Source organism: Sylvia atricapilla, chromosome 2, assembly GCF_009819655.1.
Source record: "Sylvia atricapilla isolate bSylAtr1 chromosome 2, bSylAtr1.pri, whole genome shotgun sequence".
Lineage (NCBI taxonomy): Eukaryota > Metazoa > Chordata > Aves > Passeriformes > Sylviidae > Sylvia > Sylvia atricapilla.
In genome coordinates this window covers 41,024,195-41,046,976 of record NC_089141.1, presented here as the reverse complement: position 1 = coordinate 41,046,976, position 22,782 = coordinate 41,024,195, and the positions used below count along the sequence as shown (strand labels likewise).

Genomic DNA, 22,782 nt, shown 5'->3' with positions numbered 1-22,782 from the left:
TGTATGTGTGTGTACAAAAAAAAACAAAAAAAACCAGGGATGTGATGTGTTCAGGCTTCCTTATTTAGCTTCCTATACATGAAGTAGTATCTATATTCACTTATGCAAAGCATTTATTAGTAGAACTTAATAATGTTTAAGGATAGATTTTCTGGTCTTTTTAAGGCAGTACTTGTTCCTATTCTTCAGGTGCCTCTATTCTGAACATTTTTTTCGTGTTAAAGTCCTATAAAGAATTGTGTGAATTGTGTTGACATGTTCTCTTTAGTCTTTTGTGTCATTAGAGTTTAAAATGTTATATCAAAACACAAAAAATGAAACGAATAATTCATTTTGATATAGAAGTCTCTTAAAAGTTTAAGATAGGTAAACAAATGGAGTATTATCACTTTCTTTAAAGGATTTAGCTTCACAGCTTCAAGCAGAACTTGACAATGCTCGCAAATTGAGAGAGACTCAAGGACAGATTCCAGCAAAGGCTGCAAGAGAGGTAAGTGGAGAAATATTTTTCTTTTCTTTGCACAAACACAATGATATGATACATGTAGGAGCTAAATTAGAGAACATCACATGTACTTAGGAACATTAGAAAGTGTGACTTCAGGTGAGTGAATGTCCAAATTGAATTGTACTTTTTCTTGGTAAACAGAACTCTCTCCATGGTACTTTAACAAATTCAATATGGTTTTTTTATGCATAATATTTCCTCAGCAAAGATACATACATATCTTCCATTAAAAATGAAACTGATATGAGCTGACTGTTATGTAATTGCTGTCTCCAAAGAAGCTGGCACTTGAAATGTTGTTCCTTTTGAAGGGTGGTATTAAAGAAATGTAAGAAAGCTTCTTCTGTACTAACAGTGATACAAGGAAGTAGGGTTAATATCTTGAGTTATGAGTTCTGTCCTCATGATGGAGAGGAAAATTTCAGGCAACAACTAATATTCTTTTTCAATTTGACCTTGGTTCCACAGTGAAAATTCAGCTGCTAGTGAGTTGAGTTTGAAAAGCCGCTAACTTTTTTTTGGTCTCCGCTGACTACCTTGTGACAATAGTATTTAAGTCTCACACTCTGAATTCACAAGAATTTAAAATTACAAAAGCTCTGTGTAGGGATATGCAGGTGTCCAGAGGTGCTTACCAGCTCGCTCGCTCACTGGGTCTGCATACAGGGGTACAGCTTTGTATCCTTTGGGTATGGTGAGTCTGAACCTCGAGCAGAAGTGTGGCAATCCGTGGAAGAAAGGAGGACTCTCGCGTGGGTTGGAGCTCAGGTTTTTGTCCCTAGGAAGCCCACTTGAAAAGTGGCTCCTGGGCTTTGGGTTTCAACTTAAGTACAGGGGGCGTGGAAAGGGGCAGGAGGTGATCTAGAACCAATGCCAGGTAGGATGGGAGTGACCAGAACAAGAAGACAGTTAGCAGGACATCTTATACATAAAACAGGGAAGGGTAACACAGACCTTGCTAAATCGCAGTGTAGCCCCACCAGAATTTTCCAGGCTTCTGTGCAGTATTACAGGGTGATTGACAAAACCCATGACCCGGGAAAGACCAAGGGGTTTGAACAGGGGGTAGGGTAGACCAATCCATATTACAGAAATTTAGTAACCTAAATTTCACACCAGAACACATAGATAGACTCTGCTTCATTGCAGTGCAGTTCTTGGGCATGTTTTTAATATATGGAAAAAAATCCATTCAGATTTTAAAATTGGGAAGTAAAGAGCACGTTGTGGGTAGGCCTCAGAAATGTTAGTGCCACCTATTCCTTAAGATACTGAGTAATGGATAATCATTTTGGTTAGGTCTGGTCTTCAACCATATTCTTGATTTTTATCTTAATTATTAATTAGAGCATTTTTACAACTAACAGTCATTGCAAAAATACCAAATGTTAGTACTTATGTATACACCTTGCCTGTGCCTCTTTCCTGGCTTCTTCTAGTCTGTATTATGTGGTGTTTGACTGTCAGAAGTCCAGCAGAGCTTACAGTTGCTCTGCCATAAGCCCTGTCTTTGTGATGCCAGGGTACTGATAGTGATTTTACAGCTTTGAATTGGTTTTGCCTACTAGGACACAGGCAGGATGTGTTCGGTACTCCTGTGTATCAAAGGCCAGCTATATCACACTGTGTCTCAACAGCCCACCCCATAACACAAGGGAAGCTGATTTGTGAAGGTGTTTGACTCTGCGTGGCTCAGCCCTTTCTGTGGCAGAGACCACCCAAGCACCAGGCTCATCCACTTCAGGCAGGTGCACTGCGAGTGAGGTACCTGAAGCAGTTTCCACAGAAATGGTTTTCCAAATGGCTATCCTACTGATCCCGAAGTTTGATAGCTTTGCCTCCTTTACCAGTAACAAACATGAAGCATTTTGTTTCAGGCAGTTCTGTCTCTGCTTCTGTGGAGCAGCATGACCAGTGTCATGCTGGGAGGTCCTAAAATGTGGCTTGGCCTTCTTTCAGTTACAGACGAGAGAGCTGGGGAGATAAATCAGGAGGCAGTGAAGGCAATTTTGAATGCATCTCGCTAGGAAGTTTTTTTTCTTAATTAATTGGACATGAATCAATTTCCCAATTCTGTTCCCTGTGTGACTGAGTGAAAACTTATGCTTGTATAAGTGGATGTATGAATTACTGGGGTTTGTACAGAGGACAGGGTCAATTATTTTGATAGAGGTGCTGGTTTATTCTGCCTTAAGGTGATCAAGAAACTACAGATTGAAGGGACCATAAAGTGCTAGTTTTAATCCTTTTTTAATTTTATATAATTTAATTTTGTTTGTGATAGTAGAGGCTAATACAGCTTTTACAGTGTGATTTAGTGACTAGTTTTGTAATTTTTTTGACTTAGACAAGAATTCTACCCCAATAAATCTCAAAAATGTGGTTGTGAAGTACAGTTTTCAAAAACTGATGTTTGGTGTTTAAAAACGTTGTGTGTTTCAGCTGGTATATTTCACCAAGTTTCAGCTTGGGTAGAAACCTTCTGTAGTTCACTGCAGGATGCCTTAAGTATGTAACCCGATTAATTTTAGTATAAATACAGTTAAATTATCTGTTAATGGAATTTGGGGTCTAAATGGGTATCGTACTTAAATGCTTGGGCCACATTTAGATTGTGCTTTTGTCTTTGAGTTTGAGCAGGTGGCAACCTTCAGGTTCTATGGAAATCAAAAGCTTTTGATTTCACTTGGGATAGAGTGAAATGATGCTTATTTTCAGGTGCTTATTGTCTAATTTGTCATGGGCATTTTGAGAAAGCATGGCTGCACTTTGAGTCCTAGGAAACTGTGTAAAGAGAATGCTGCTGTACTGTAGGCCTTCTGAGTTGGGATAGGTGATGAAAATGATACTAATGGAATGTAAGGAGACAGCAGAAAGTTGTGGAGACTTCAGCTGTTAGAAAACAACTTCTGTGTGTTCGTTGTTTACCTCTTAAATACAGTTTGTATTTCTGTTCTCAAAGTGCAACACAACTCTAGATTTTATTACATTGATTATGAGGATATCGCCTCTGCCATTGTCAGTACCAGTCACAACTGATGTAATTTATACTTTTATTCAGTATTTTTATTTAACAAACCATATCTGGAACATTAGCACTCCTTTGAGGCACATAATTTGCAGTGGGTTTTGCTACTGCAAGAATTGGATGTTTAAAATTTAAATGAGGAAGAGGCAGAATACAGAATATATCCTTTGGAAGGGACTTATCATGAACATCTATTCCAGCAACACGGTGGTAGATGAATGTAGTGTAAGAGTATGCATCTTTTAAAACTGTTTTCAGTCCCAAATGGCTTAGAAGAAAAGCTTCTCAACTCTAAGCTTTTTTCTGTATTTCATAGCACATAATTAGTATGCAGGAAACAGAAAGTAGTCTCTGCTGAGCAAATGCTAGAGACAGTTTTCAATAATGATGAACTGCATTTGAAAGACAAAATCAATACAAAATTGAATGAAAGCTGGAAGGTGGTACTTTAAGCAGAATAACATGGTAGGGTATAGTGTCAGTGATTACTTAAAAGAAGAGAGTTCAGAAAAATAGAAACAGCTATAGGCTTTTCTGTTATGCATTTGAGAATATGTAGGGAAAATATGAATTATTTAATCACATACAGTCTTCATTTGAAAAAGTGAATTTTCTGTTGAAGTCCTTCAGCCTTTGGTCTAGTAGGAGTGTTTTTCTACTGAAGAGTATTCAGTGCTTCTGTGAAGCCTCTTGGGCGTAGAAGATATCCATAGAGTAAGACCGGAATTTTGGTAGGCACAGCATTTCACTTTACAGTGGCTGATATGATGCTGCTTTCAAGGAGAAAACCTTTCCTAGGCTACCTGTTGCATCTGTAAGGGTAACAGGCTCCAGGCCATTGCTTGTGCGTCTCAGGTGGAAAAGATTCATGGTGCAGGGAAAAGTTAATTTAGTGAGTTTTATGGCATAGGTGGGGCTCATCTTTTAGTGAAATCATTCATAATATTAAGAACTCCATGTACTTCAAGTGCTTCTGCTATTTTTATTTGATTTTTTTGAGTATAAATAATAAGGTTGATTATGTTGCAAACACCTCCTGTCTGAACACGAATTTTGATGTATTGAAGGTCTGATGTTTAATTTGGATTCCTGAGATTCATTAGATTCTAGACTGAGGGAGAATTCTAGGGAAAATAGCTCAGTATAAATACTTTTAAAATTCTTTTTGAAGAGCTAACACTGGATTTTAGAAAAGAAGCTGAATAAAACAGCTTGGCTTAAATCTCAAATCCTACTTGTCTGAAGGGGGCCTACAGAGAAGCCAGAGAGGGACTATTAGTTAGAAACTGTAGTGATAGGACAAGGCATAATGGGTACAAACTGAAAGAGGTGAAATTTAGGTTAGGAATTAGGAAGAATATTTTTTTACTGTGAGGGTGCTAAGACACTGGAACAGATTGCTCAGGGTGGGTGGTTGTGGATGCCTCAATCCTGGCAGCGTTTGGACAAGGCCTTGAGCAACCTGGTCTAGAGGGAGGTCCTGCCTATGGCAGGGAGATGGGACTAGATGATCTTTAAGGTCCCTTCCAAATCCTTAATATTCTCTGATTCTATAAAATTGCATCCATTGCATCCCATTGTATATCATTCTGCATTAGGAGAGACAGGATGAAACATGCTGGGTCTTTATCCAGAAAAATGATTTGCTGCGCGGTTACTATCCTGACACAAGTAAACTGTGTGACATTAGGAGTAAGTAGCTGAGAGAAATCAGTTGTGGAACAAACCTGAAATAATTTTCTATTGGTTCCAGTAATGATAATGGGGAAAACAAGAATGTATGTTTATTTTTCGTATGTTTTCAAGACTGACCTGTTCACAAGTAGCTTTAAAATGACAGTGATTCCTTGGAGAAAGAGACAGTTATGTCAAACTAAGGTGGGGGATGTGTGTACATGTGTGTTTGTGTATGTTTGTATATACACATAAAATTTAGATAGTGATTAGTACTTCAGAGTAGGAAGTGAAAGAAAGAAGGAAAACAATCAATGCTTCTGATGTGTGGGGATTTTTTATTTAAAAAGAAACAAAGCCAGTGCTAAACAAACACACAGAAAGCAAAAGCCAAATCACCCTAAAAATTAACATTCAAAATTGCAGGTATGCCAGGATGTTTAATTTTAGGTTTGGTGATTGAGACTATAAACACAGATATTTTTCTGCAATGAAAATATTTGGTTGTCAAAATTTACCAGTAATATGTTTTCATAACTTTCATTCTGATTTAACCAATGCAGAACCTAAACACAGCTGTAGGAATGCTTACAGACTTACCATATATAAAGAATCCTTTAAAAATTATTTAAAATTGTTTTGCAGAGAAGTATAGCTGAGACACTTGTATAAAAACTAGAAGGCTGGGGATTAATGCTCCTCACTAAATGCACAGTAAAAATCTGAGATTTTACTTGAAACTTCAGATGGTGAGGAGATACAGCAACAGATGGCTCATGGCCTGTTTACTCTCAGCTGTTTTCAGCTTATCATAATTCCTGATTCCTGCTGTTCCATCACACTTGAATTTTGTCTGCAAGATGACCGTGCCATTCTTAGTCCAGCAAAAGTTTGTGTTTTCCATCCAGGCTTGACTAGCTCTACATGTAACATGGAATAATGAAGGGGGTATGCTTCTGCAGAACAGCTTTCATATCCTTAGAGCATACTTTTAAAAACTGATAGGTATATGCTGTTATTGATTTGTATATTTCCTGAACATTGTTGTTGATATCAGTAAGAGAGGATTGCATAATTATTTAAGACAAAGGCATATTAAGACAAAGTGGTTTATCTTCCTGAATGTAATTTATAGAAAATTGGCATTTGCAATTAAAACATGTTGGAGAAATTGTATCAGCAATGAAACAGTGTAAAATATCTTACAATTTTAGTACATATAAAATGTATAAAAGGGCAGAATGGCTAAAACTTCTTAGAGTTCTAACTGAGAATACAAAAACTTTCAAGTATGCTTTGACACCAGAAACAAAAACCATATTCAAGTCTCATGCAGCACTTTTAACTGATGGTGCCATTTTTTCTGGCTCTGTTTTTCTCCCAACATGATGTTAAATTTCTACATATTTTTACTGCTATATTTACCCTTTCACTGTGTTAAATCAGTTGATAAGATGGAATAGAAATCTGTGAACTTGTGAACCAACGTGCTGCAATATTTCTCTTTTTTTATAGTCTGAGTATATAAGTTCTCTGTCAGATATTCTTGCTGTAAAGACAAGTCATTTAGTCATTAAATTTTTTACAAGTTTTCTTATATCTCATACCTGCAGTGGCTCATTGATGTGGCTAAGTGACTAACCATTTCAAAGTGTAGGTAACAATTTAGAGTATCAAACTGAATATTTAGAGCTTTTTTAAAAGTTGTATTTTCAAGGTTATGTGGCTTCCTGGTACCCAGTATTATTTTAAAGTTAGACTCAGTTGCTTTAGTTTTCCTCATTTCTAGGTGCATCACTGGACACACATTACAAGCTGCTGTAGGTTACGTGTTACTAGTTCCACAGGCTGACAGTATGACTCTTACTAAATTTGACTTTATATTTTTGTGTGTGGCCATTCTACTCAAGACATGATATTCTGATCACCCCATCTTATAGATGCTCTAAGAAAATAAGTACTGAGCAGAAATAGAAAGATTTCTGCATGCAGGGCTGATCAGAGACATTCATTGTAAAGAGGAGATTAATAATGATTAATGAACTGTTTATTCTGAGTAATAAACATTTTAGCCAGAATAATCTTTTTGTAATAAAAGAACTAAGAATTGCTGAATTTTAAGGGGTAATTGACTTTATATCAATAATAAAAAATGAAGTTTTTTACATATTATGTTATTAACCATTGTCACTCACTTACTGGCAGGAAGAAAGGATAGAGACCTAATCGTTTTCCATGGTTTGGAGTTTTAGGATTTTTTTAGTCTCATGCTTTACACACGAAGTGCTACCTGATACAGGCGCTATTCTGTAGAATAGTTCACCTCTGTATTGCAGCCTGCCCTAGATTTTCTAAGGCTCTCTTCACTGTTAAACACAAGGGCCTAATTATGGCAGTCTCAACTTTCTGATCTTGTAAAACCTTTTAAAAATCCCATTACTGTGTTAGCACCTTTTGAATGTGTAATAGTGACTCATTAATGTATTTATGAAGTCTTTCTTGAAATACTAAATTTTTAACCTAGTTTTTAGAAATTTGCTTTTGCTTTCCTTCCTCATGTTGCGAATTCTCTTAGTCTTACCTTTTTTCTGCTTTGAGAAACCCAGATCAAAGATACAACATGTATACAGTGGGCTGCTGCTATAGACCTCTGACCATTTTAATTTCATCTTCCTGAAGATATGAGATGCACACCTCAGTCTTGCTATAGAGAATGGTCAACCTGCTGATTTTTATAGGCATCACATTGAAGGTTACAGTGCCACTATTCACAACAAATGTTAGAGTCAAATGAAGGGGAGCTTTGATGCTTTGAAACCTGTTACTTGGGGGCTCCAGGTTGGGAGTAAAATGACCCCTCAGTGTGAGACATGGTGCCCTTAGGAATAGCCAGCACTGATGGTGGCAGATGCTCTTTCTACACAGGATTTACTCATCCTTCTGGTAACTGGTGATTATGTGTGAATGCAACCTGAGAGCCTAGGAGAAGGGTAACTGGAGTGAAATGAGAAGCAGTGGAAGAGAACAGGAGACAGTGGATGGAAAAAAGTAGCTGAGTCCAGCAGTCTGAGAAGTGCTAGATATCTTTTAGACACTTAGTGATACTGTAACATAAGGACAGACTATTCCAATAGAGGGATAAGGCAATAGTCAAAACTTTTCCATTTGCCAAAGACTGTAGGGGGAAGGAAACAGGTGGCATGTTAATGGCAGCATCAGATTTGACAGAGCTAACATTTGGCTGTAGAGGCTACTTCCTTGTTGAAGACTGTTCCTTTGTTATTCCTTCATTACACTGTGCTTGTACCACTTGAATGTAGCTCTCAGTAAACATTTGCAGAAAGCTTTAAAATCATGCAGCATCCAGCTTTTTGTTGGCTCAGTAATTTAAAGAAATGGGGTTTTTTTAGCTTTTGTTCCCTATCCCACAGTACATTGACTATTAAAATATATTTTATTCTCTTTAGCTACTAGGATTGAAAAACAGTTCTAATTAAGTGTATCTTATCTCAGATGCTTGGCCTCATTATTCCATTTGTTCACCTGCTCCAGTGTCTGTTCCTCAAATTAAGCTGTGCACCTGGTGCGGCAGAGGATTTCCACTTCCTCCTGCTGGATTATGGAACAGGAATAATCTCTGGAGAGTTCAAAAATACTTTTCAGATCTGTATCTTATTTATTTATGTATTTAATTTAAAGCTTTTATCTTTCAAAACCAGACTTGTCTGCTTGTTTTGTTCAGTTGAGTGTTAATTTCTATATAGCTGTTCCTACATTTGGTGATAACAACTGTGTACTTTGCGTATTTAATTGGCCTGAAGTAAAAATTCATGTTCCTTAATTAATGGCAACAAACAATTCCTCTCTCATTCTGGAAATAGACACTATTTTTATTCATTTCAGACGGTAAATGATATTGTTTGTTTAGCAGTCATCACAAGATTTGGGGATAGTGACTGAGCCTCTTCTCCAGCTTCAATTTTAACATTTAACAATAGGTATATTAAAAATACTTTTAAAGTTTTTAAACTTACATTGTATTTAGTAGAAATATTATTTATCTGATCATAATTATTAATGAGTATTTATTATATCACAATGACCACATTGTGTTACCATATACCATGTCATACAGTTATGGGAATGCAAGTGTAAAGAAAATACCGATAGATAAAAAGAGCACATTAAGTACCTCTTGCAGTTAGATTGATGTCCACACTTCTTTGAAAAAGTCTGTAACTTCAGTGAGTTGAAGATTTTTCCTGCAAAGGCTCTTTCTCAGTATGGTGTAGTTGTTCAAGTGTAGAGGAAGTGTGGTTTTCATTGTACTTGTATGAACTTGTCCATTACAGATGTTAGATACATTGCCCCAGAATTCCTGGGATCAGCCTTTGGCACATTTTAAAGCTTTTTATTACATTGGCTGCTTTCCACTATTTTTGTACAGAGACCTGTTTAAGGACTATAGTGTATGCTGGAGGATGTGAACATTATATATTGGAATTCTTTTTTGGAAGCTCTTGTGAAAATCATTACTTCATGGCAGCTTACTTAAAATCTCTTTTTACTGATATTGCAGTTTAAAGATATTTTCTAAAGTTTGTTCTAGTTTTATTTTTCTTTTTTTTTTCTTTAAAAAAATGTTGCTGAATAAAATACAATTAATTAATGCATTGATCAAATGTCACCTTCTGAGAATGCCGTAACCACTTGAGCATCTTTTTCTACCAGAAACCTTTTTGCTTCTGATGTGTTTAGAAATTACTAATTACTGTTAGTAAGATTTTCATCAAAATCAATTTCTTGCATTAATAAAGTTAACTTTCTGTTATGCTGTATTTTTAAGTCAGTTCTATTTAGATGGGGTTTTGAGTTCTGAAGGATGTCTTTACCTCTAATAACATCTTTAATCTTCTGAGTAATCATGTTTGGCTTGCATCCGTTGGATTCATTTTAGTTCCTAGTATGCATTTGCTGTTAGTCTCTCACATGACTTCACATTAGTCTTCATACTGTCCATAATTATTTAATCCTTTTATCTGCTTCCTTTAATCTCTCTTTGAAGTACCAATTCTATGTTTTTATACTTTGTATTCTAAAGCTAAAAATTACTGTAATTTTTTGCCTTTTTTTCCCCCCTCTGGAATATTCAATCTAAATACATTATAGTCAGTATTACATGCTTTGTGTCAGGACTCAGGACACTTGGAAATTAGGGAGAAAACAACCTCAAACCCTCACAAAGCAGACAAAACCTTCCTAGCTGTAGGGTTCTGACTCAAAGAATTCAGTATGTATTATATCTACTGCACCCCTCTCCATTCCCTGTCTCTGTCCTAACTCATTCCATGGTTCAGGTCCAGAAGATACTCTTCTGCTGCTTGCATGTTAGTGTGTAAGCATGCAGAAATGGGAAGAAAAAAGAAATTGCAAATGTTGCTTGGATCTAATATTGTAGAGCCCTTCTTCAAAAGCAAATGAAGCCTGACACATAGAACACCTTGTGAATGCCATTAACTTTTGGGAAAATAACAGCTTGCACATCAGTGATACGCTTTTTCAAATGTCTGTATTAAGAATTTTAGTAAAGACAAATTTTGGGATGGATGTCTTTAAGAGGAACTAAATGTTTGTAAGCTGATAGAAGGATCTGGTATTTACTGTTCTTTGCAGTTGTTGACGCTCTTCTATTGTAATTAATGACTATTTGTTCTAATGATTTGTATTTTTTAAAAGTCATGTATTCAGTGAGGTTAAAGTTTAGACACTGGGAATGGAAAAGTTAATGCTTTTTCTTGTCTCACTAACACAAAGGTGTGGGAAATGAGAGACCTGAAGTTAGCATCGTTTTGGAGACTCTATACGGCCAGCGGGTAAAAGGAGCCGAATTATGGGAAAGATGCTACTGAATTGAATTTCACATCAGTAGGACCCTTCAGAAGTGGTTACTTGCTAGATTATTCACTGAAAACTGTAAAAGGTCTGCTGTGTGGGTTTGACTAGTCCTTTTGGGAAAGAGCTTTGTATGCCTGCTTGGCCATGTGGGTATGATGAATTTAGAGCAAGGTGGGTCTTTTTCTTCTGCAAAGGTCTGTATCATTTCAGACTAGTTAGCAGTGCTCTGGAATTTTGAGTTTCCGCTGCAATATCTATGGTTATCTGTTCAACCTCAAACTTGTAAATTTACCTGAGTTTTAAAGGAATTGTGGCATTTGAGAAGTTTCCTGTGATACATTCTTATTGATGTTAACTTCATCTTGGCTTTCTGTATCTGCTGTGAATAAGGTTGGATGGCACAGTGATGACCTGAAAACATGGTTCTCCCAGTCTGGCTGTTTATATCGCAGTCAGCTGTGACGTTTTTATCACATGACATGTGTGGGGTGAATGTACACAGCCTTTTTCTCTATTGGGATGAACCACCTTTTCTTCCCCTCCCAAGAGGGACAAAAGCCCTTACCTTTTGAAAAAGTAACAGGTGAGGTACAGGTTACACATAGATAACATATATCTGGCTGATGCTGGAAATAAGTCCGGTTGTATTCTCTGAAAATATCAGTATTCTTATTGAGGCCAAAGTGGTGCTGCACGTATTGGTTCACTTTGCAAAATGAGATTTGCCTTTGGTGTTACAGAAGAGAGAGGTCTGGCTTACCCAGGCAGCTTTTCGGTCCATAACGTCTACCTTCATATGACTTTCCTTGGAAAAATGTAATTGAGCTGTTGATTCCAGACTTTATTTGAGTTTCTGGGACAAGCTTTCCTTAGGCAAGGATGGCAGGTGGAAAGCAGTTTGGTAGAAAATAGCTTGAAATGGAGATTAATGAAGTTGTTTATAAGATTTGACAAAGGCTGTCCTAATGTCATCTGATTAAGTAGTGACCCCATTATGTGCTCTAATTTAATCAGCTGATTTACCTAAACATCTTTGGAGTATATCAGGAAGTTCACAGGCTTTTGAATTATTTTTTAAATTATTCCTAATATTTTAGAAAGTGAAATACTCACTTTTTGGTGAAGAATTTCTGCCTTTTTTCCCCCTCTGTTGTGTATGTAGATAATATATCCTCATTTAAGTTTGAGAACACCCCTATGAATTGGGGGCCCTGTAAAGGACTTTCCATGAAGACAGGTTCTATAACTTTTTGGGGGGCTGAGATGAGTGTGTCATTCTCCACACCCCTAATCCACAAAATAAATGGTAATGGGCTGTAGCTGTATGGATGGTTTCAGGAATACAGCATTATAATGATGGTGGTGTATATTAATTCAATATTATCTGTTTAACTCTTCCAGAAGCATTGCATATCTTCTGGAGATAAAGCTTTGTGCAAAAAAAACCCAAGAATACAAACCTGATTCTTTTGGAGAGAAAAGCTCTACGTTTAGCTAATTGAACGTACTTTTAATACTTTCTTCTTTTTGAATGTGAAATGAATACCTTACTAAGGTGAAACTGTCTACTTTGAATTATACTGAACACACAAAATGTAAAGAATCTGTTACTTGATCTTCAGGATTTTAAACATTTATTTAATGTGGATTAGGTATTTCTTTTGTCATGTCTGTACCATCTGTTTTAAAGTATGTCTTAAAACCTGACACAGGCTTCAAGCCATCAAGAAGATGAACAAGTGGTCCTTGTCAGAACAGATGGAAGTGGAAGGGCCTGGCCTGTGATGGGACCAACGGAGCCACTGGAGCCAAAAGGAGGGCGAAGAAAGCAGCAGATGGTAAGTTTTACAAATCTCAGTATTGAACTGCAATTCTTAAATGATTTTCTAGTTTTATTTTTATGATGCCATAATTAATGAGTAACTTATCAGAATGTCAATAGGTGATTCAAAAGTTCCTTTTGGAAGATGATGGTAATTAAGTATTAGAGTACGTATTTATTAAGCGTGTATTCTGTTTATTTTCAGATTGCATTTCCCAAGGGATCACTTTAGGGCTTATTTAAATGCATGTTCAAGGAAAAGTTATCAGTCTCTTAGTTTATATTACATAAAGTTAAGTAAATAATGAAGATTAGTAGAGCTGCATATTTCCAAATTAAGAAAGATTTTGCTGAGATACTCAGGTCTCAGCGGCTAATTTCACTTTAGTTCTAATAAAAAATACGGCTACTGATGATAAGAATTACCTAATGTTTGTAACAAAGTGCTTTGGGGATTAATAAGAAGCTTGGAAGCTGGAGCAGTGTTTTATTCTTAGGATAATTGCTTCCAATAGTAAATATAGTAGCACTTCGATCTTTTTGAGATAAGAGGACATGACACTACCTCATAATTCTAGCAAGCATTCTTGATTAGTAGGGCAGATCAGTTTGAAACACTGCTATGGAGAAGTGAAAGACATAAGAGGGTGAGGAATTTGTTGTCATTGTCCTGTTGTTTCCATTTTGGAAAATGGTATCCTGCTTTATGTTAATGACCACTCCCTGTACTCCTTCAGAATTCAGTTTAGTCCTGTCCTAAGGGACACCTCTATTTTCTTGTGTACTCTGTCTAAAATGGCAACATTTCCCAGAGGTACCATATTCACACAAGTTTTCAGTGCTGTCTGTGATTACTGTATTTCAGTCATATCTGCGACTTAACAAAAGCTTTAGAGTTGTCAATAATTTATAACAAATTTAAAATAAATAATACAATTACTTTTTAGAATATTTCAGTTTTATGAGCTAATTGACTGTTTCAGTGAAGTACTGTCTATCTTTCCTGAGTGGTAATGTTGTAGCTCTGATACCTTAAGGATGTTAAGGATATAGTGACTGCAGGAAGAGGCTATATTTTTGTTTAGACATAGTGATGCAATTGAAGAAAGGAAAAGGTGTTTTTCTTCTTAGATCAGATGGAGCTGTTAGTCCAGTTGTTTTGGATCTGCTTAGCTTTATTCATGGTTCTTTAAACTTGTTGTAATTGTTACGGTCTGAATTTTATAGCTGATCCTTCTCATTAGGTTAATACTTATTTTTGATGTGCTTGCTTCCAGATGCCTACTCATGTAGATAAAGAAAGAGTAAGGTATTTTCAGGATGATGATAGTATGAACCTGAAGGATTTGGTCAAAAATGAGAAGATGAGAACAGCAGAGGATCAAAACTCACTATTCATGCGTATGGCATCAAAGGTAAGATGCTGTGTGCATGACTTTTTAATTAAGCATATTATCATTAGAAATATCAGGGAGGACATGAGGCTTGAGTAACAGGAAGGCCTGGAGGAAGACGAGAATTATTTATGGTTACATAATTATGCAGGACTGTCAAAAATAGAGGTAATTGTAAATTGTAAAATTTCCAACTACTAAGCAGGGATTTTTCTAATGTTGTGAAACATCTGCGCTGATTCTTAAGTTTGACTTTAGAGTTACTGGAGAGATGTACATATTTCAGTGATGTGAGTCGCCTCTTCTATTTTAAATGCCATCTGAAAGGCATTATGGGTATAAAAGGAATTAAGATGTCCAGTTCAGGCACAGGAGATTGTGCTATAGAACTCAAATAAAAAGGAAGACATCCCATCATAGGTATTGAGGCAATAAATTCAGTGAGAGACAGAGTTAATGAAAGCAAGATGTTGGCAATCTTGAAGCTGAGTGAGGCCATGACTGTACATGTACAAGAGGCTGTTGATGTTTGATTTGAGAGTCATTGTGAGTCTGCAAACATCATCTCAGTGTTGGTGAGATTAAAAGGGAAATCAGAATTTTGGAGGTTATGAAAAGGGAGAATTTAGGAACATTTTAAAGCAGTTAGTGAATGCATGGTGCGCCCATATCTTGAATGCTTCCCAAGCTGTTAAAGCATACCCTGTAATCAGGGGTACAAAGCGGTGGCCATTTGATAAAACCTAAGTAAACAAAATTTCTTCAGCTTGGGGGCAGTGGGTGGGTGGGTAGGGGAAGGCAGCTGCTAGGCTAGAACAATTAGCATAAAAGTTTAATAGAATACAACTATTTTTGTTTCTGATATGGGAAGTGGCCGCAGAACAGAGTTTAACATGAAGATTTGAGACTTTTTTTCAGTGAAGAAGATGATTGTAGAACTTGTGTTGTAGAGCATGAAATGCAGTGGAGGCCTTAATTGTGTGTGGGACCAAAAAAAGGTTCAGCAACTTAGTGAAATACTGTTTCATTGTTAAATATGAAATAGGGAGATCTAGATAGGTTTTGGCTTAGGATTTCCACAGTAAATGTTGAGAGCTGCAGATGTGTAGCAGAGGAGTCAGTTCTGTGAGCTTTTCCCCATATATTTTAGCCATTACTCGAGATTGATTTTGCAACATGGTCATACTGAGTGAGAAAGCAACTGGATGTAGTAGGTTTCATTCATTTTTCCTTCTTTTTTGGTTTCATTTTTGTTTTCTTGTTTTGTTTTTGTTTAGTTTTTTTTGAAGGATAGAATTTATTAATAATGTTAAAAGAATGTACTTTGTTTCCTAGCCTGTGCAAATACTTCATTTTAGTTATGGAAGGCTCTGAATTCCTACTAACTTCAGTGAGCTTTGGATCAGATGCTATGTAATGTGGTTTTTTTTTTACTAGGCAAAGATGTACTACATCACATTATTTTATTAGAACAAGTTTCTTGACTAACCTTTTACGATTGAGCCATGCTATTTATTTACTGGGTAAGTGTATTGGAGCATGTGCTGAAAGTAGGTATTTTGTCAAAGTAGATATTTTGTCAAAGCAATTACAGTGTCCATATTTTAATTCATGGTACTGTAGTCCTTCAGTCCTATGAAATGTCACATTTAGATTTTGAAAATATTTTTGTTTGGTTTTCGTAAAAAGAAGCATCTCAGATGCCAGTTGTTCTTCCCCATTAAGATCTAAAATGCTTTTGGTAGTTTTTGTGCAGGTGATTCCCAGATCCTGTCACCACAAAATGTGATGGTCTTCCCCAGATGGTGGTTTTTGTTCATCTTAGATTAAGAAACTGGCTCCTAGGCCTCCTTGAGGTTTCCATGTCTTTCCTGTCTGTAGAATGCATTCTTATTCACAGCACAAGATCAGTGTTACCACTGAAGTGTTGGCAGCAGTCTGAAAAATTTGGGTGTGATCTCAGATATTCTAGATGATTATTTATGTACTTTATAAGCTTATATTGCATGGAGTATTTGCATTATGATCTGGAGCTCAGTAAGTCTTCAAAATTCTTGCATCTCTCCTCAGTGGTTTCAGCAGGGTGTTTTATTCCAGCAGGAAGTTTAGCAAGCTAACCTCTTTTGCCAGTTTCAGTTTGATAACATAGTACACAAATTTGACACATACAAATTACTTTCTCCTTCTGCCTTCATTTGAGAAATGAAAAAATTATCCACAAAAATTAATCTGTTGTATTGCAGAAGAATGGTGGGAGGAAACTGCTGCAAGTCTACAAATGATATCCTACCTTGGATGGGAGAAAAGAGATGCTTTCCCTTATATTGTGTTCAGTAATTTAATTCATCTAATCAATGTGAATTGCCTAAGGCACTATTATTTCCTTCATGGATTTTCCCAGGGCTTCTATCACTTTCCCAGACTATGCCCAAAAGAAGCTTCCAGCCCCACAGCTGTTGAGGATGGAGGGAATAGGCGCTGCTCTCACAAATGGGAGCAGAGTGAGAACGACAGACCAGCATCTTAGAAAACACAGCTGAATGCTCTGCTCTAGATCAGTGTTACTCTCCTGATATTTAGTGCTTTACTGGTATTTCAAATGAAATACAAGCTAGTTGTTACTCAAGATAATAACATAATTGCAGTTTTCTAAGACAGTTGGGGATGTTGGAATAGAAGGGTATCATGCATTTAAGGATTTATTTCCTTAAATGAGACTTGGAAGAAATATCAGTAAGTATACCCAAAGCCTCTCTTCATGAAACCTCTGTCTAATCCCATTGGCAAGTGAAAGTCTGTATATTATCTTATGCCAGTCTCCCACTCAGTCTGACAGACTAAACATCTGGAGTGTTCAAGTTATACTCGTACTTATTAAATCTTTTTCCCACCTCTCCTTTTCTCAAGAGCTCAATGAGGTGGAGGGATTTTGCAGTCTCCTTGCTATTTGTTTACCTGTTGAGTCTTTCTTTTAAATTTAGACTCACTTATCACTGCCCTCTGGTCCATTCTTATTTTTGTAGTCATGGTTTTAAGACAACCCTGCTGTGCTTGAGGGTTTTGCCTCCTGTTGCCCTTTGGCCTCTATTTGAAGGTGGCTGATGTGGATGTTGCTTATCTCAGCAGTTTGAAATGCTGCCTTTCCCACAGCCATCCCATGCATGCTAATATGTCACATTTATGAATACCATGAAAAACGCCCAAATTTTTAATTTACAGTGGTGAAAAAGCCTTTTTAAAACCCAACACTAATCTTTTTGATATATGGAAAAAAGTAGGACTAGAGTTTGATTTGTTCATGTTTCATTGTTATGTCTCAAGGGAAAAAACATCCATTGAAATCACTATATCTGCTTTTTATTTTCTTCACCTTTGAAAGGGGTTTTGGTTCTCACTGTTGTACAAGCATGACTTTATGATACAAAAAAGTCAATAAAACATTTGAAAACTGTTTTTTCTGGCATTTCTAGAGTATAAAATATGTGTGAAGTCTTAGATTTTCACTACTGATAGCTTTAAGTACCCTGTCTGTAGTTTCTTCAGCCCCTGACTGTTGTAAGTGGTTCAATTTTCCCAAATTCATGCTGTTAAGACTTATGTAATCCTTTCACTTATGTCAATAGATGCTTGTGGGTGTTTAGAGACTGATTCCTAGAACATTACCTCAAGGGAAATTACCTTGTATTTGTATGTATTAATTCTACAAAAGTTTTTTCTTTCCTTTTTATGTTTTACTTAAAGAAAGAGAGAGCAATTAGTTTGTGTTGTTTATCAGGACATTTTAATTTTGGCCAAAAAACTAATTTTGTTTTAAAATACATGCTAAAATCCTAAGAGGAATTCAGCAGTGAAAAATAAAATGCTTTATTAGTAATGCTGACCTTCCTTTATGTATTTAGCCAAGGGGTATTCTGGTATTATAGGTTTGTGAAAAGGAAATTTGCATGTTGCCTTTGCTTGCTTCTGGTAAAGTATGTAAAATGGAAAATTACTTTCAGTCTTATCATTTTTACTTGCTGTGCAAATCTGCCTGTTCACATTTTTTCATTTCCATCATCATAAACCAAAATGATAGTATTGAAAAAACCTTAGAAGCTAGACTAAAAAATGCAAAATGTTGCTTCTGCTGCTACTATTATGTAATGAACCTTTTCTTTCTCCTTCTTCACATGGTGAAGCCATTTTAGCACAACATTTAATAGACATGATAAACCAGCAAAGCTCTGGTGCCCTGTTGCTTTTTACATTTACTTAGAGATCATATGCATGGTTTGCTGTAAAAAAAATATTGGGAAAACCCCAGAGAAATAATTTACAACGCTTTCTTCTGCTACATTTTAATTCAATGCACTAAACAACATCCTTCTGTGTATATTGTGTGGATGCAAAGTTAAAGCTGTTCCTGCACGTGGAAACAAATCAACAAAAGTGACAGCTGAATTAGGGAAAAAGACCTGAGAACAGTAAGAACTGTGTAGATGTAGCCCATACTAAATGACTGCATAAAAAGCATTTAGGATTCTTCCAGAATGATTCAAAAATTACAAGATATGTTGCAAATGAAGACTTGTGCAGGACAGTCTTTCCTAGACATTAAAATGATGGCCAGGAATAACTGTAAAGTTAAATGCTAATCAGAATTTTAATAGTAAAATTCTATGGCTGCAGGTATTTTTGTTTGGTTTACATTTTATGCCACTGACTTTTATATAAAGTTTTATCTGTCCTAATAACTACTTTCAGCAAGATTAACAGTTTTCATTTCAAATAGCAGAAACAAAAATGAGGTTGGTCCCTAGCCATTGAGCAGTCCTCTGACATCTGTTTTTTGCTTGTCTTCTGCTGGTCAAAGGCAGTCCTGAGCTACTGCACTCACCGGCGTGGTGGGTAATCTTTTCCTGTCACAGACACGGGCCTTAAAAGCACTTTGTGCACCGATACCTTAAAATCATTTGATACTATGTGTTTAAAATATTCTTTATTTCAGTGTGATGATAGGTTTTGAAAATGCCTATTTGCTGAATTATACGATGAATTAAATCTACAAATTCAAATGTCTGTGTTCATAGGGAGACAGGAATGGTAATAAGGTTTACATGAAAAAAATTCTGTCTTTGCTTCTCTTAAGCAAATATTATTTGAGATCAGAAATTTTTCTGAGGTGATTTTGTTCTTCAGAATAGGTGCTAATGCTGAATAAATTTACATGTGATGAGATGTATTCTTATGTCACTCAGGTTTGTATTCTAAAATAATAATTATTCTTCTTTGCAGCTTCCTGAAATATATTATGATACAACATTCCGCAAATATTAACTCTGTCATTTAAAGACGTCAGTGTTGCCATGACAATTTAAACCCAAACTGATACATTTTATACAATCTATAGACTTTTTTTTCCACAAATTTTTCAAACAGATGCACTTTTATTAGCTTACATGGAAGTAACTCTAGCTATGATTGCGTTAGCAAGGAAACAGGAAAAGCAGAAGTTCAATAGTTGCATACAAATTGGAGCAAGAAAATAAGCAGAAAAGAAACAGTACAGAAAAGCTGAAAATAACCCACACTGGAACCATGCGGGTATTTTTTGTTCCTCTGCTAATTGTGTTTAATAGAATTTCCCATTTCATCTTCAAATTTCAAAGGAAATTTGAAGAGGGGAAAAAAGTATACTTGAGGTATTATCCAAGTATAATCTCAATGGTTAGGAGTTCTGTCTCTCAAGGTTTCCTTTCAGTATTACAATGATACTAAATTCTTTAGCAGGGCTTTTTATTGCAAGGGGCCACCCAAAAAGCAAGTAATAGCAGCAGAGGAAGAAATAAGAGACACAACGTTCAGCACACTTGAGGTGGAGTGTGTAGGAAGCCAGCAGTGTATAAGACTCCAGGGGTTTTACAGTGGAATAAGAAAAACAGAATTGGTTTAAAATCAAGCTATGAATTATGGTTCCAGTGGCCTGAACATAGACTGGCAGAAAAATGAGGCTGACCCTGGAGTGTACCTTGCACAGATTTGCAGGAGTTACTTTAGGAAGTAGCCCCATGCTGTGGTGCCTGATGGCTCCATTAATGTAACAAATTAAAGAGGGCTTCAATTATTTAGTAAACAGAATGTTATATAATGAAATAATCCATGTAATATATTCATATTATTCATGGTAATTATCATGATAAGGATTTAATCAGAAAATACAACACTGTAATTTTTCCCTCTCTCAAATCATTCTAATTTATGCATAGTCAGATGCTGATTTCTTTCTAAACTTCTGTGTTGAATGGTTAGAGATCTCACTCTTTTCCTTGGGTTTTAGCCACATTTGCACTGTATTTGAGCTGTCCAAATGAAAGCCCAGAGGGCTCCTGAGAGAAGTTTGGATGCCTTCCCTGACTGCTGTTTAAGTGTTTGTGTATTACAGGCCTCTCTTGGCCAGGGCAAGCACAGTTGTGATTCTTCTCTGTTCATTAAACGAAAACTGCATCCTGGCTGTGGAAAATCAGATGGATGATAGAAACTACATAGTTGCACAATTATGTTATGAGATGTGGGAGGCCGTGTCATTTTGCCTGGTGCTAAGAGTCCTAAAGCTGCCTTTGTGTCCTCTGGTTAATCAGTGCTTGCCAAAAGAGAAGGGAAAGCTGGATAAAAAGAGGGTGTATATGAAGGAAGAATGCAGCAGATAAGCCAAGAATAAAGAAAAGTGAAGTAGGAGAAAGAAGACTGGGGTCTGTAGAGCTCATCTGTTTTATGAACATGTCAGTTTAGCACAGCACTGGGCTTTGGTCAGCATCTGGTAGAAACAAGGACTTCAGGTGTATTGCCCTTATAGATACCTGAATTAGCTTTAGGCAATTCAGTGATGTATTGGAGGATACCCCAATTTTAAACTGATAGATCAAAATTATTTCCTGCTTCTTTCTGATCTCTCTTCAGCACCTGAGCAGCAAGGGTGATACTGAACAATACCAATCATGGTGAGGGAACTAAATACACAACTTCCAAAATGCATTGGCTTTTAAGTTCATCAGGCCTGATGCTGCACCTGTAATGCAGAACAGCAGCTTTCCAGCAGCTCTAATACATCAGCATAGTTCCTTCTTTGGATGTGCACAAGCTCTGTCTTTTGTATAGAAGAATATATGTATGAAAGAAATCAGTTTTTAAATTATTACTTGCTTGCCTTCTGGCATTTTAGAGAATGGTTTCTTCTTGCTCTTTCTCCTTTTAACTTGTTTTTGTGAGATTTAGTTGTAGCCAAATAATGCAATTGGCAGGACTCACTGGACATCTTATTGTGCAAATAGAAGTATAAGTGTTTTAACAGAGGGATGGAGCACCTGTCCTATGAAGAGAGGCTGAGGTAGTTGGGGTTGTTCAGCCTGGAGAAGAGAAGGCTCCAAGGAGACCTTATAACACCTTCCAGTACCTAAAGGAGGATTAGAAAAGAGAGGGATAGCAATTTTCGCACAGGCAGATACAACAAGGGCTAATGGCCTCAAACAAAAAGAAGGTAGATTTAGTTTTGTTATTTGGAAGGAATTACTTACTTTGAGGGAAATTAGGTACTGGGACAAGTTGCCCAGAGAAGTTGTGGATGCCCCATCCCTGGAGTGTCCAAGATCAGGCTGGATGGGGCCCTGAGAAGCTTGACTTAGAGGAAAGTGATCATTAAAGTCTCTTTCAACCTAAACCATTTGTATGGTTCTATGATCTGTTTGTCATGACTGTACCAGAAGAACCAAAATCTGGATTTTAGACAGCACCTACTTTATAAAAGTTTGCTACTTTGTATGTAAGAATTTTGCTTTGCATCCCAGATGTATACAATTTATCCATGTTGAAGAGAGGTATCTTCCAGGCTGTTTGATAAGATGAATATTTATTATATATCACAAGGGATTCTGTGGAATATTTTGAAAAGTACTATTATTTAAAACAGGTTGTGTGTAACAAACTGGGTATTTCCATGACTACTTCCATGAGTGCAAGCAGAGCAAAGTAGTAATGGTATTCTGTGCTATTTGTGATAATCCTGATAGACAAAGTGTTGTGATTTCCACTCTTCCTTTCCTTTCTAGTCTGCCAACTGTCATGTTTCCTGTGTATTTCCATTCTCATGGCAGAAATTTTATTTTAAGGAAAATCCCAAACTTCTAGTAATAACAAAATGCTGCTATTCTCTAAGCAGTGCTTCTGCTGCAGGTCTAACTTTACCTTTTTAATGCTTATATGACAGAAGAGCAGAGACTTGATTTTAGACACCGAAACCACTACATATTTTTTCTATATCTCAGGAATCTCCTTTTTCTGTTAAATGCAGAATTACAGCATTATAGTAAGGCAAAGGAAGAAGAATGTAGTTGAACTCTTGAACTGTTGATTTTAGTCTGCAGTGGCTTCCAGTAGGAAATGCACATAAGCAATTAAGTGTAATATAGCTGAATAAAGCAATATTAAG

General features: G+C 36.5%; 1 protein-coding gene across 2 annotated transcripts in view; it reads left to right on the top strand.

Moving 5' to 3' along the window:
* CWF19L2 (CWF19 like cell cycle control factor 2) overlaps window positions 1-22,782 on the top strand; it is a 60,238-nt gene that overhangs the window by 25,604 nt on the left and 11,852 nt on the right. For both annotated transcript variants that reach the window (XM_066313004.1, XM_066313003.1), the window contains exons 10-12: window positions 401-490; window positions 12,818-12,943; window positions 14,205-14,342. In XM_066313004.1, coding sequence (XP_066169101.1) covers window positions 401-490; window positions 12,818-12,943; window positions 14,205-14,342 — 354 coding nt within the window. The remainder of the gene's footprint in view (window positions 1-400; window positions 491-12,817; window positions 12,944-14,204; window positions 14,343-22,782) is intronic.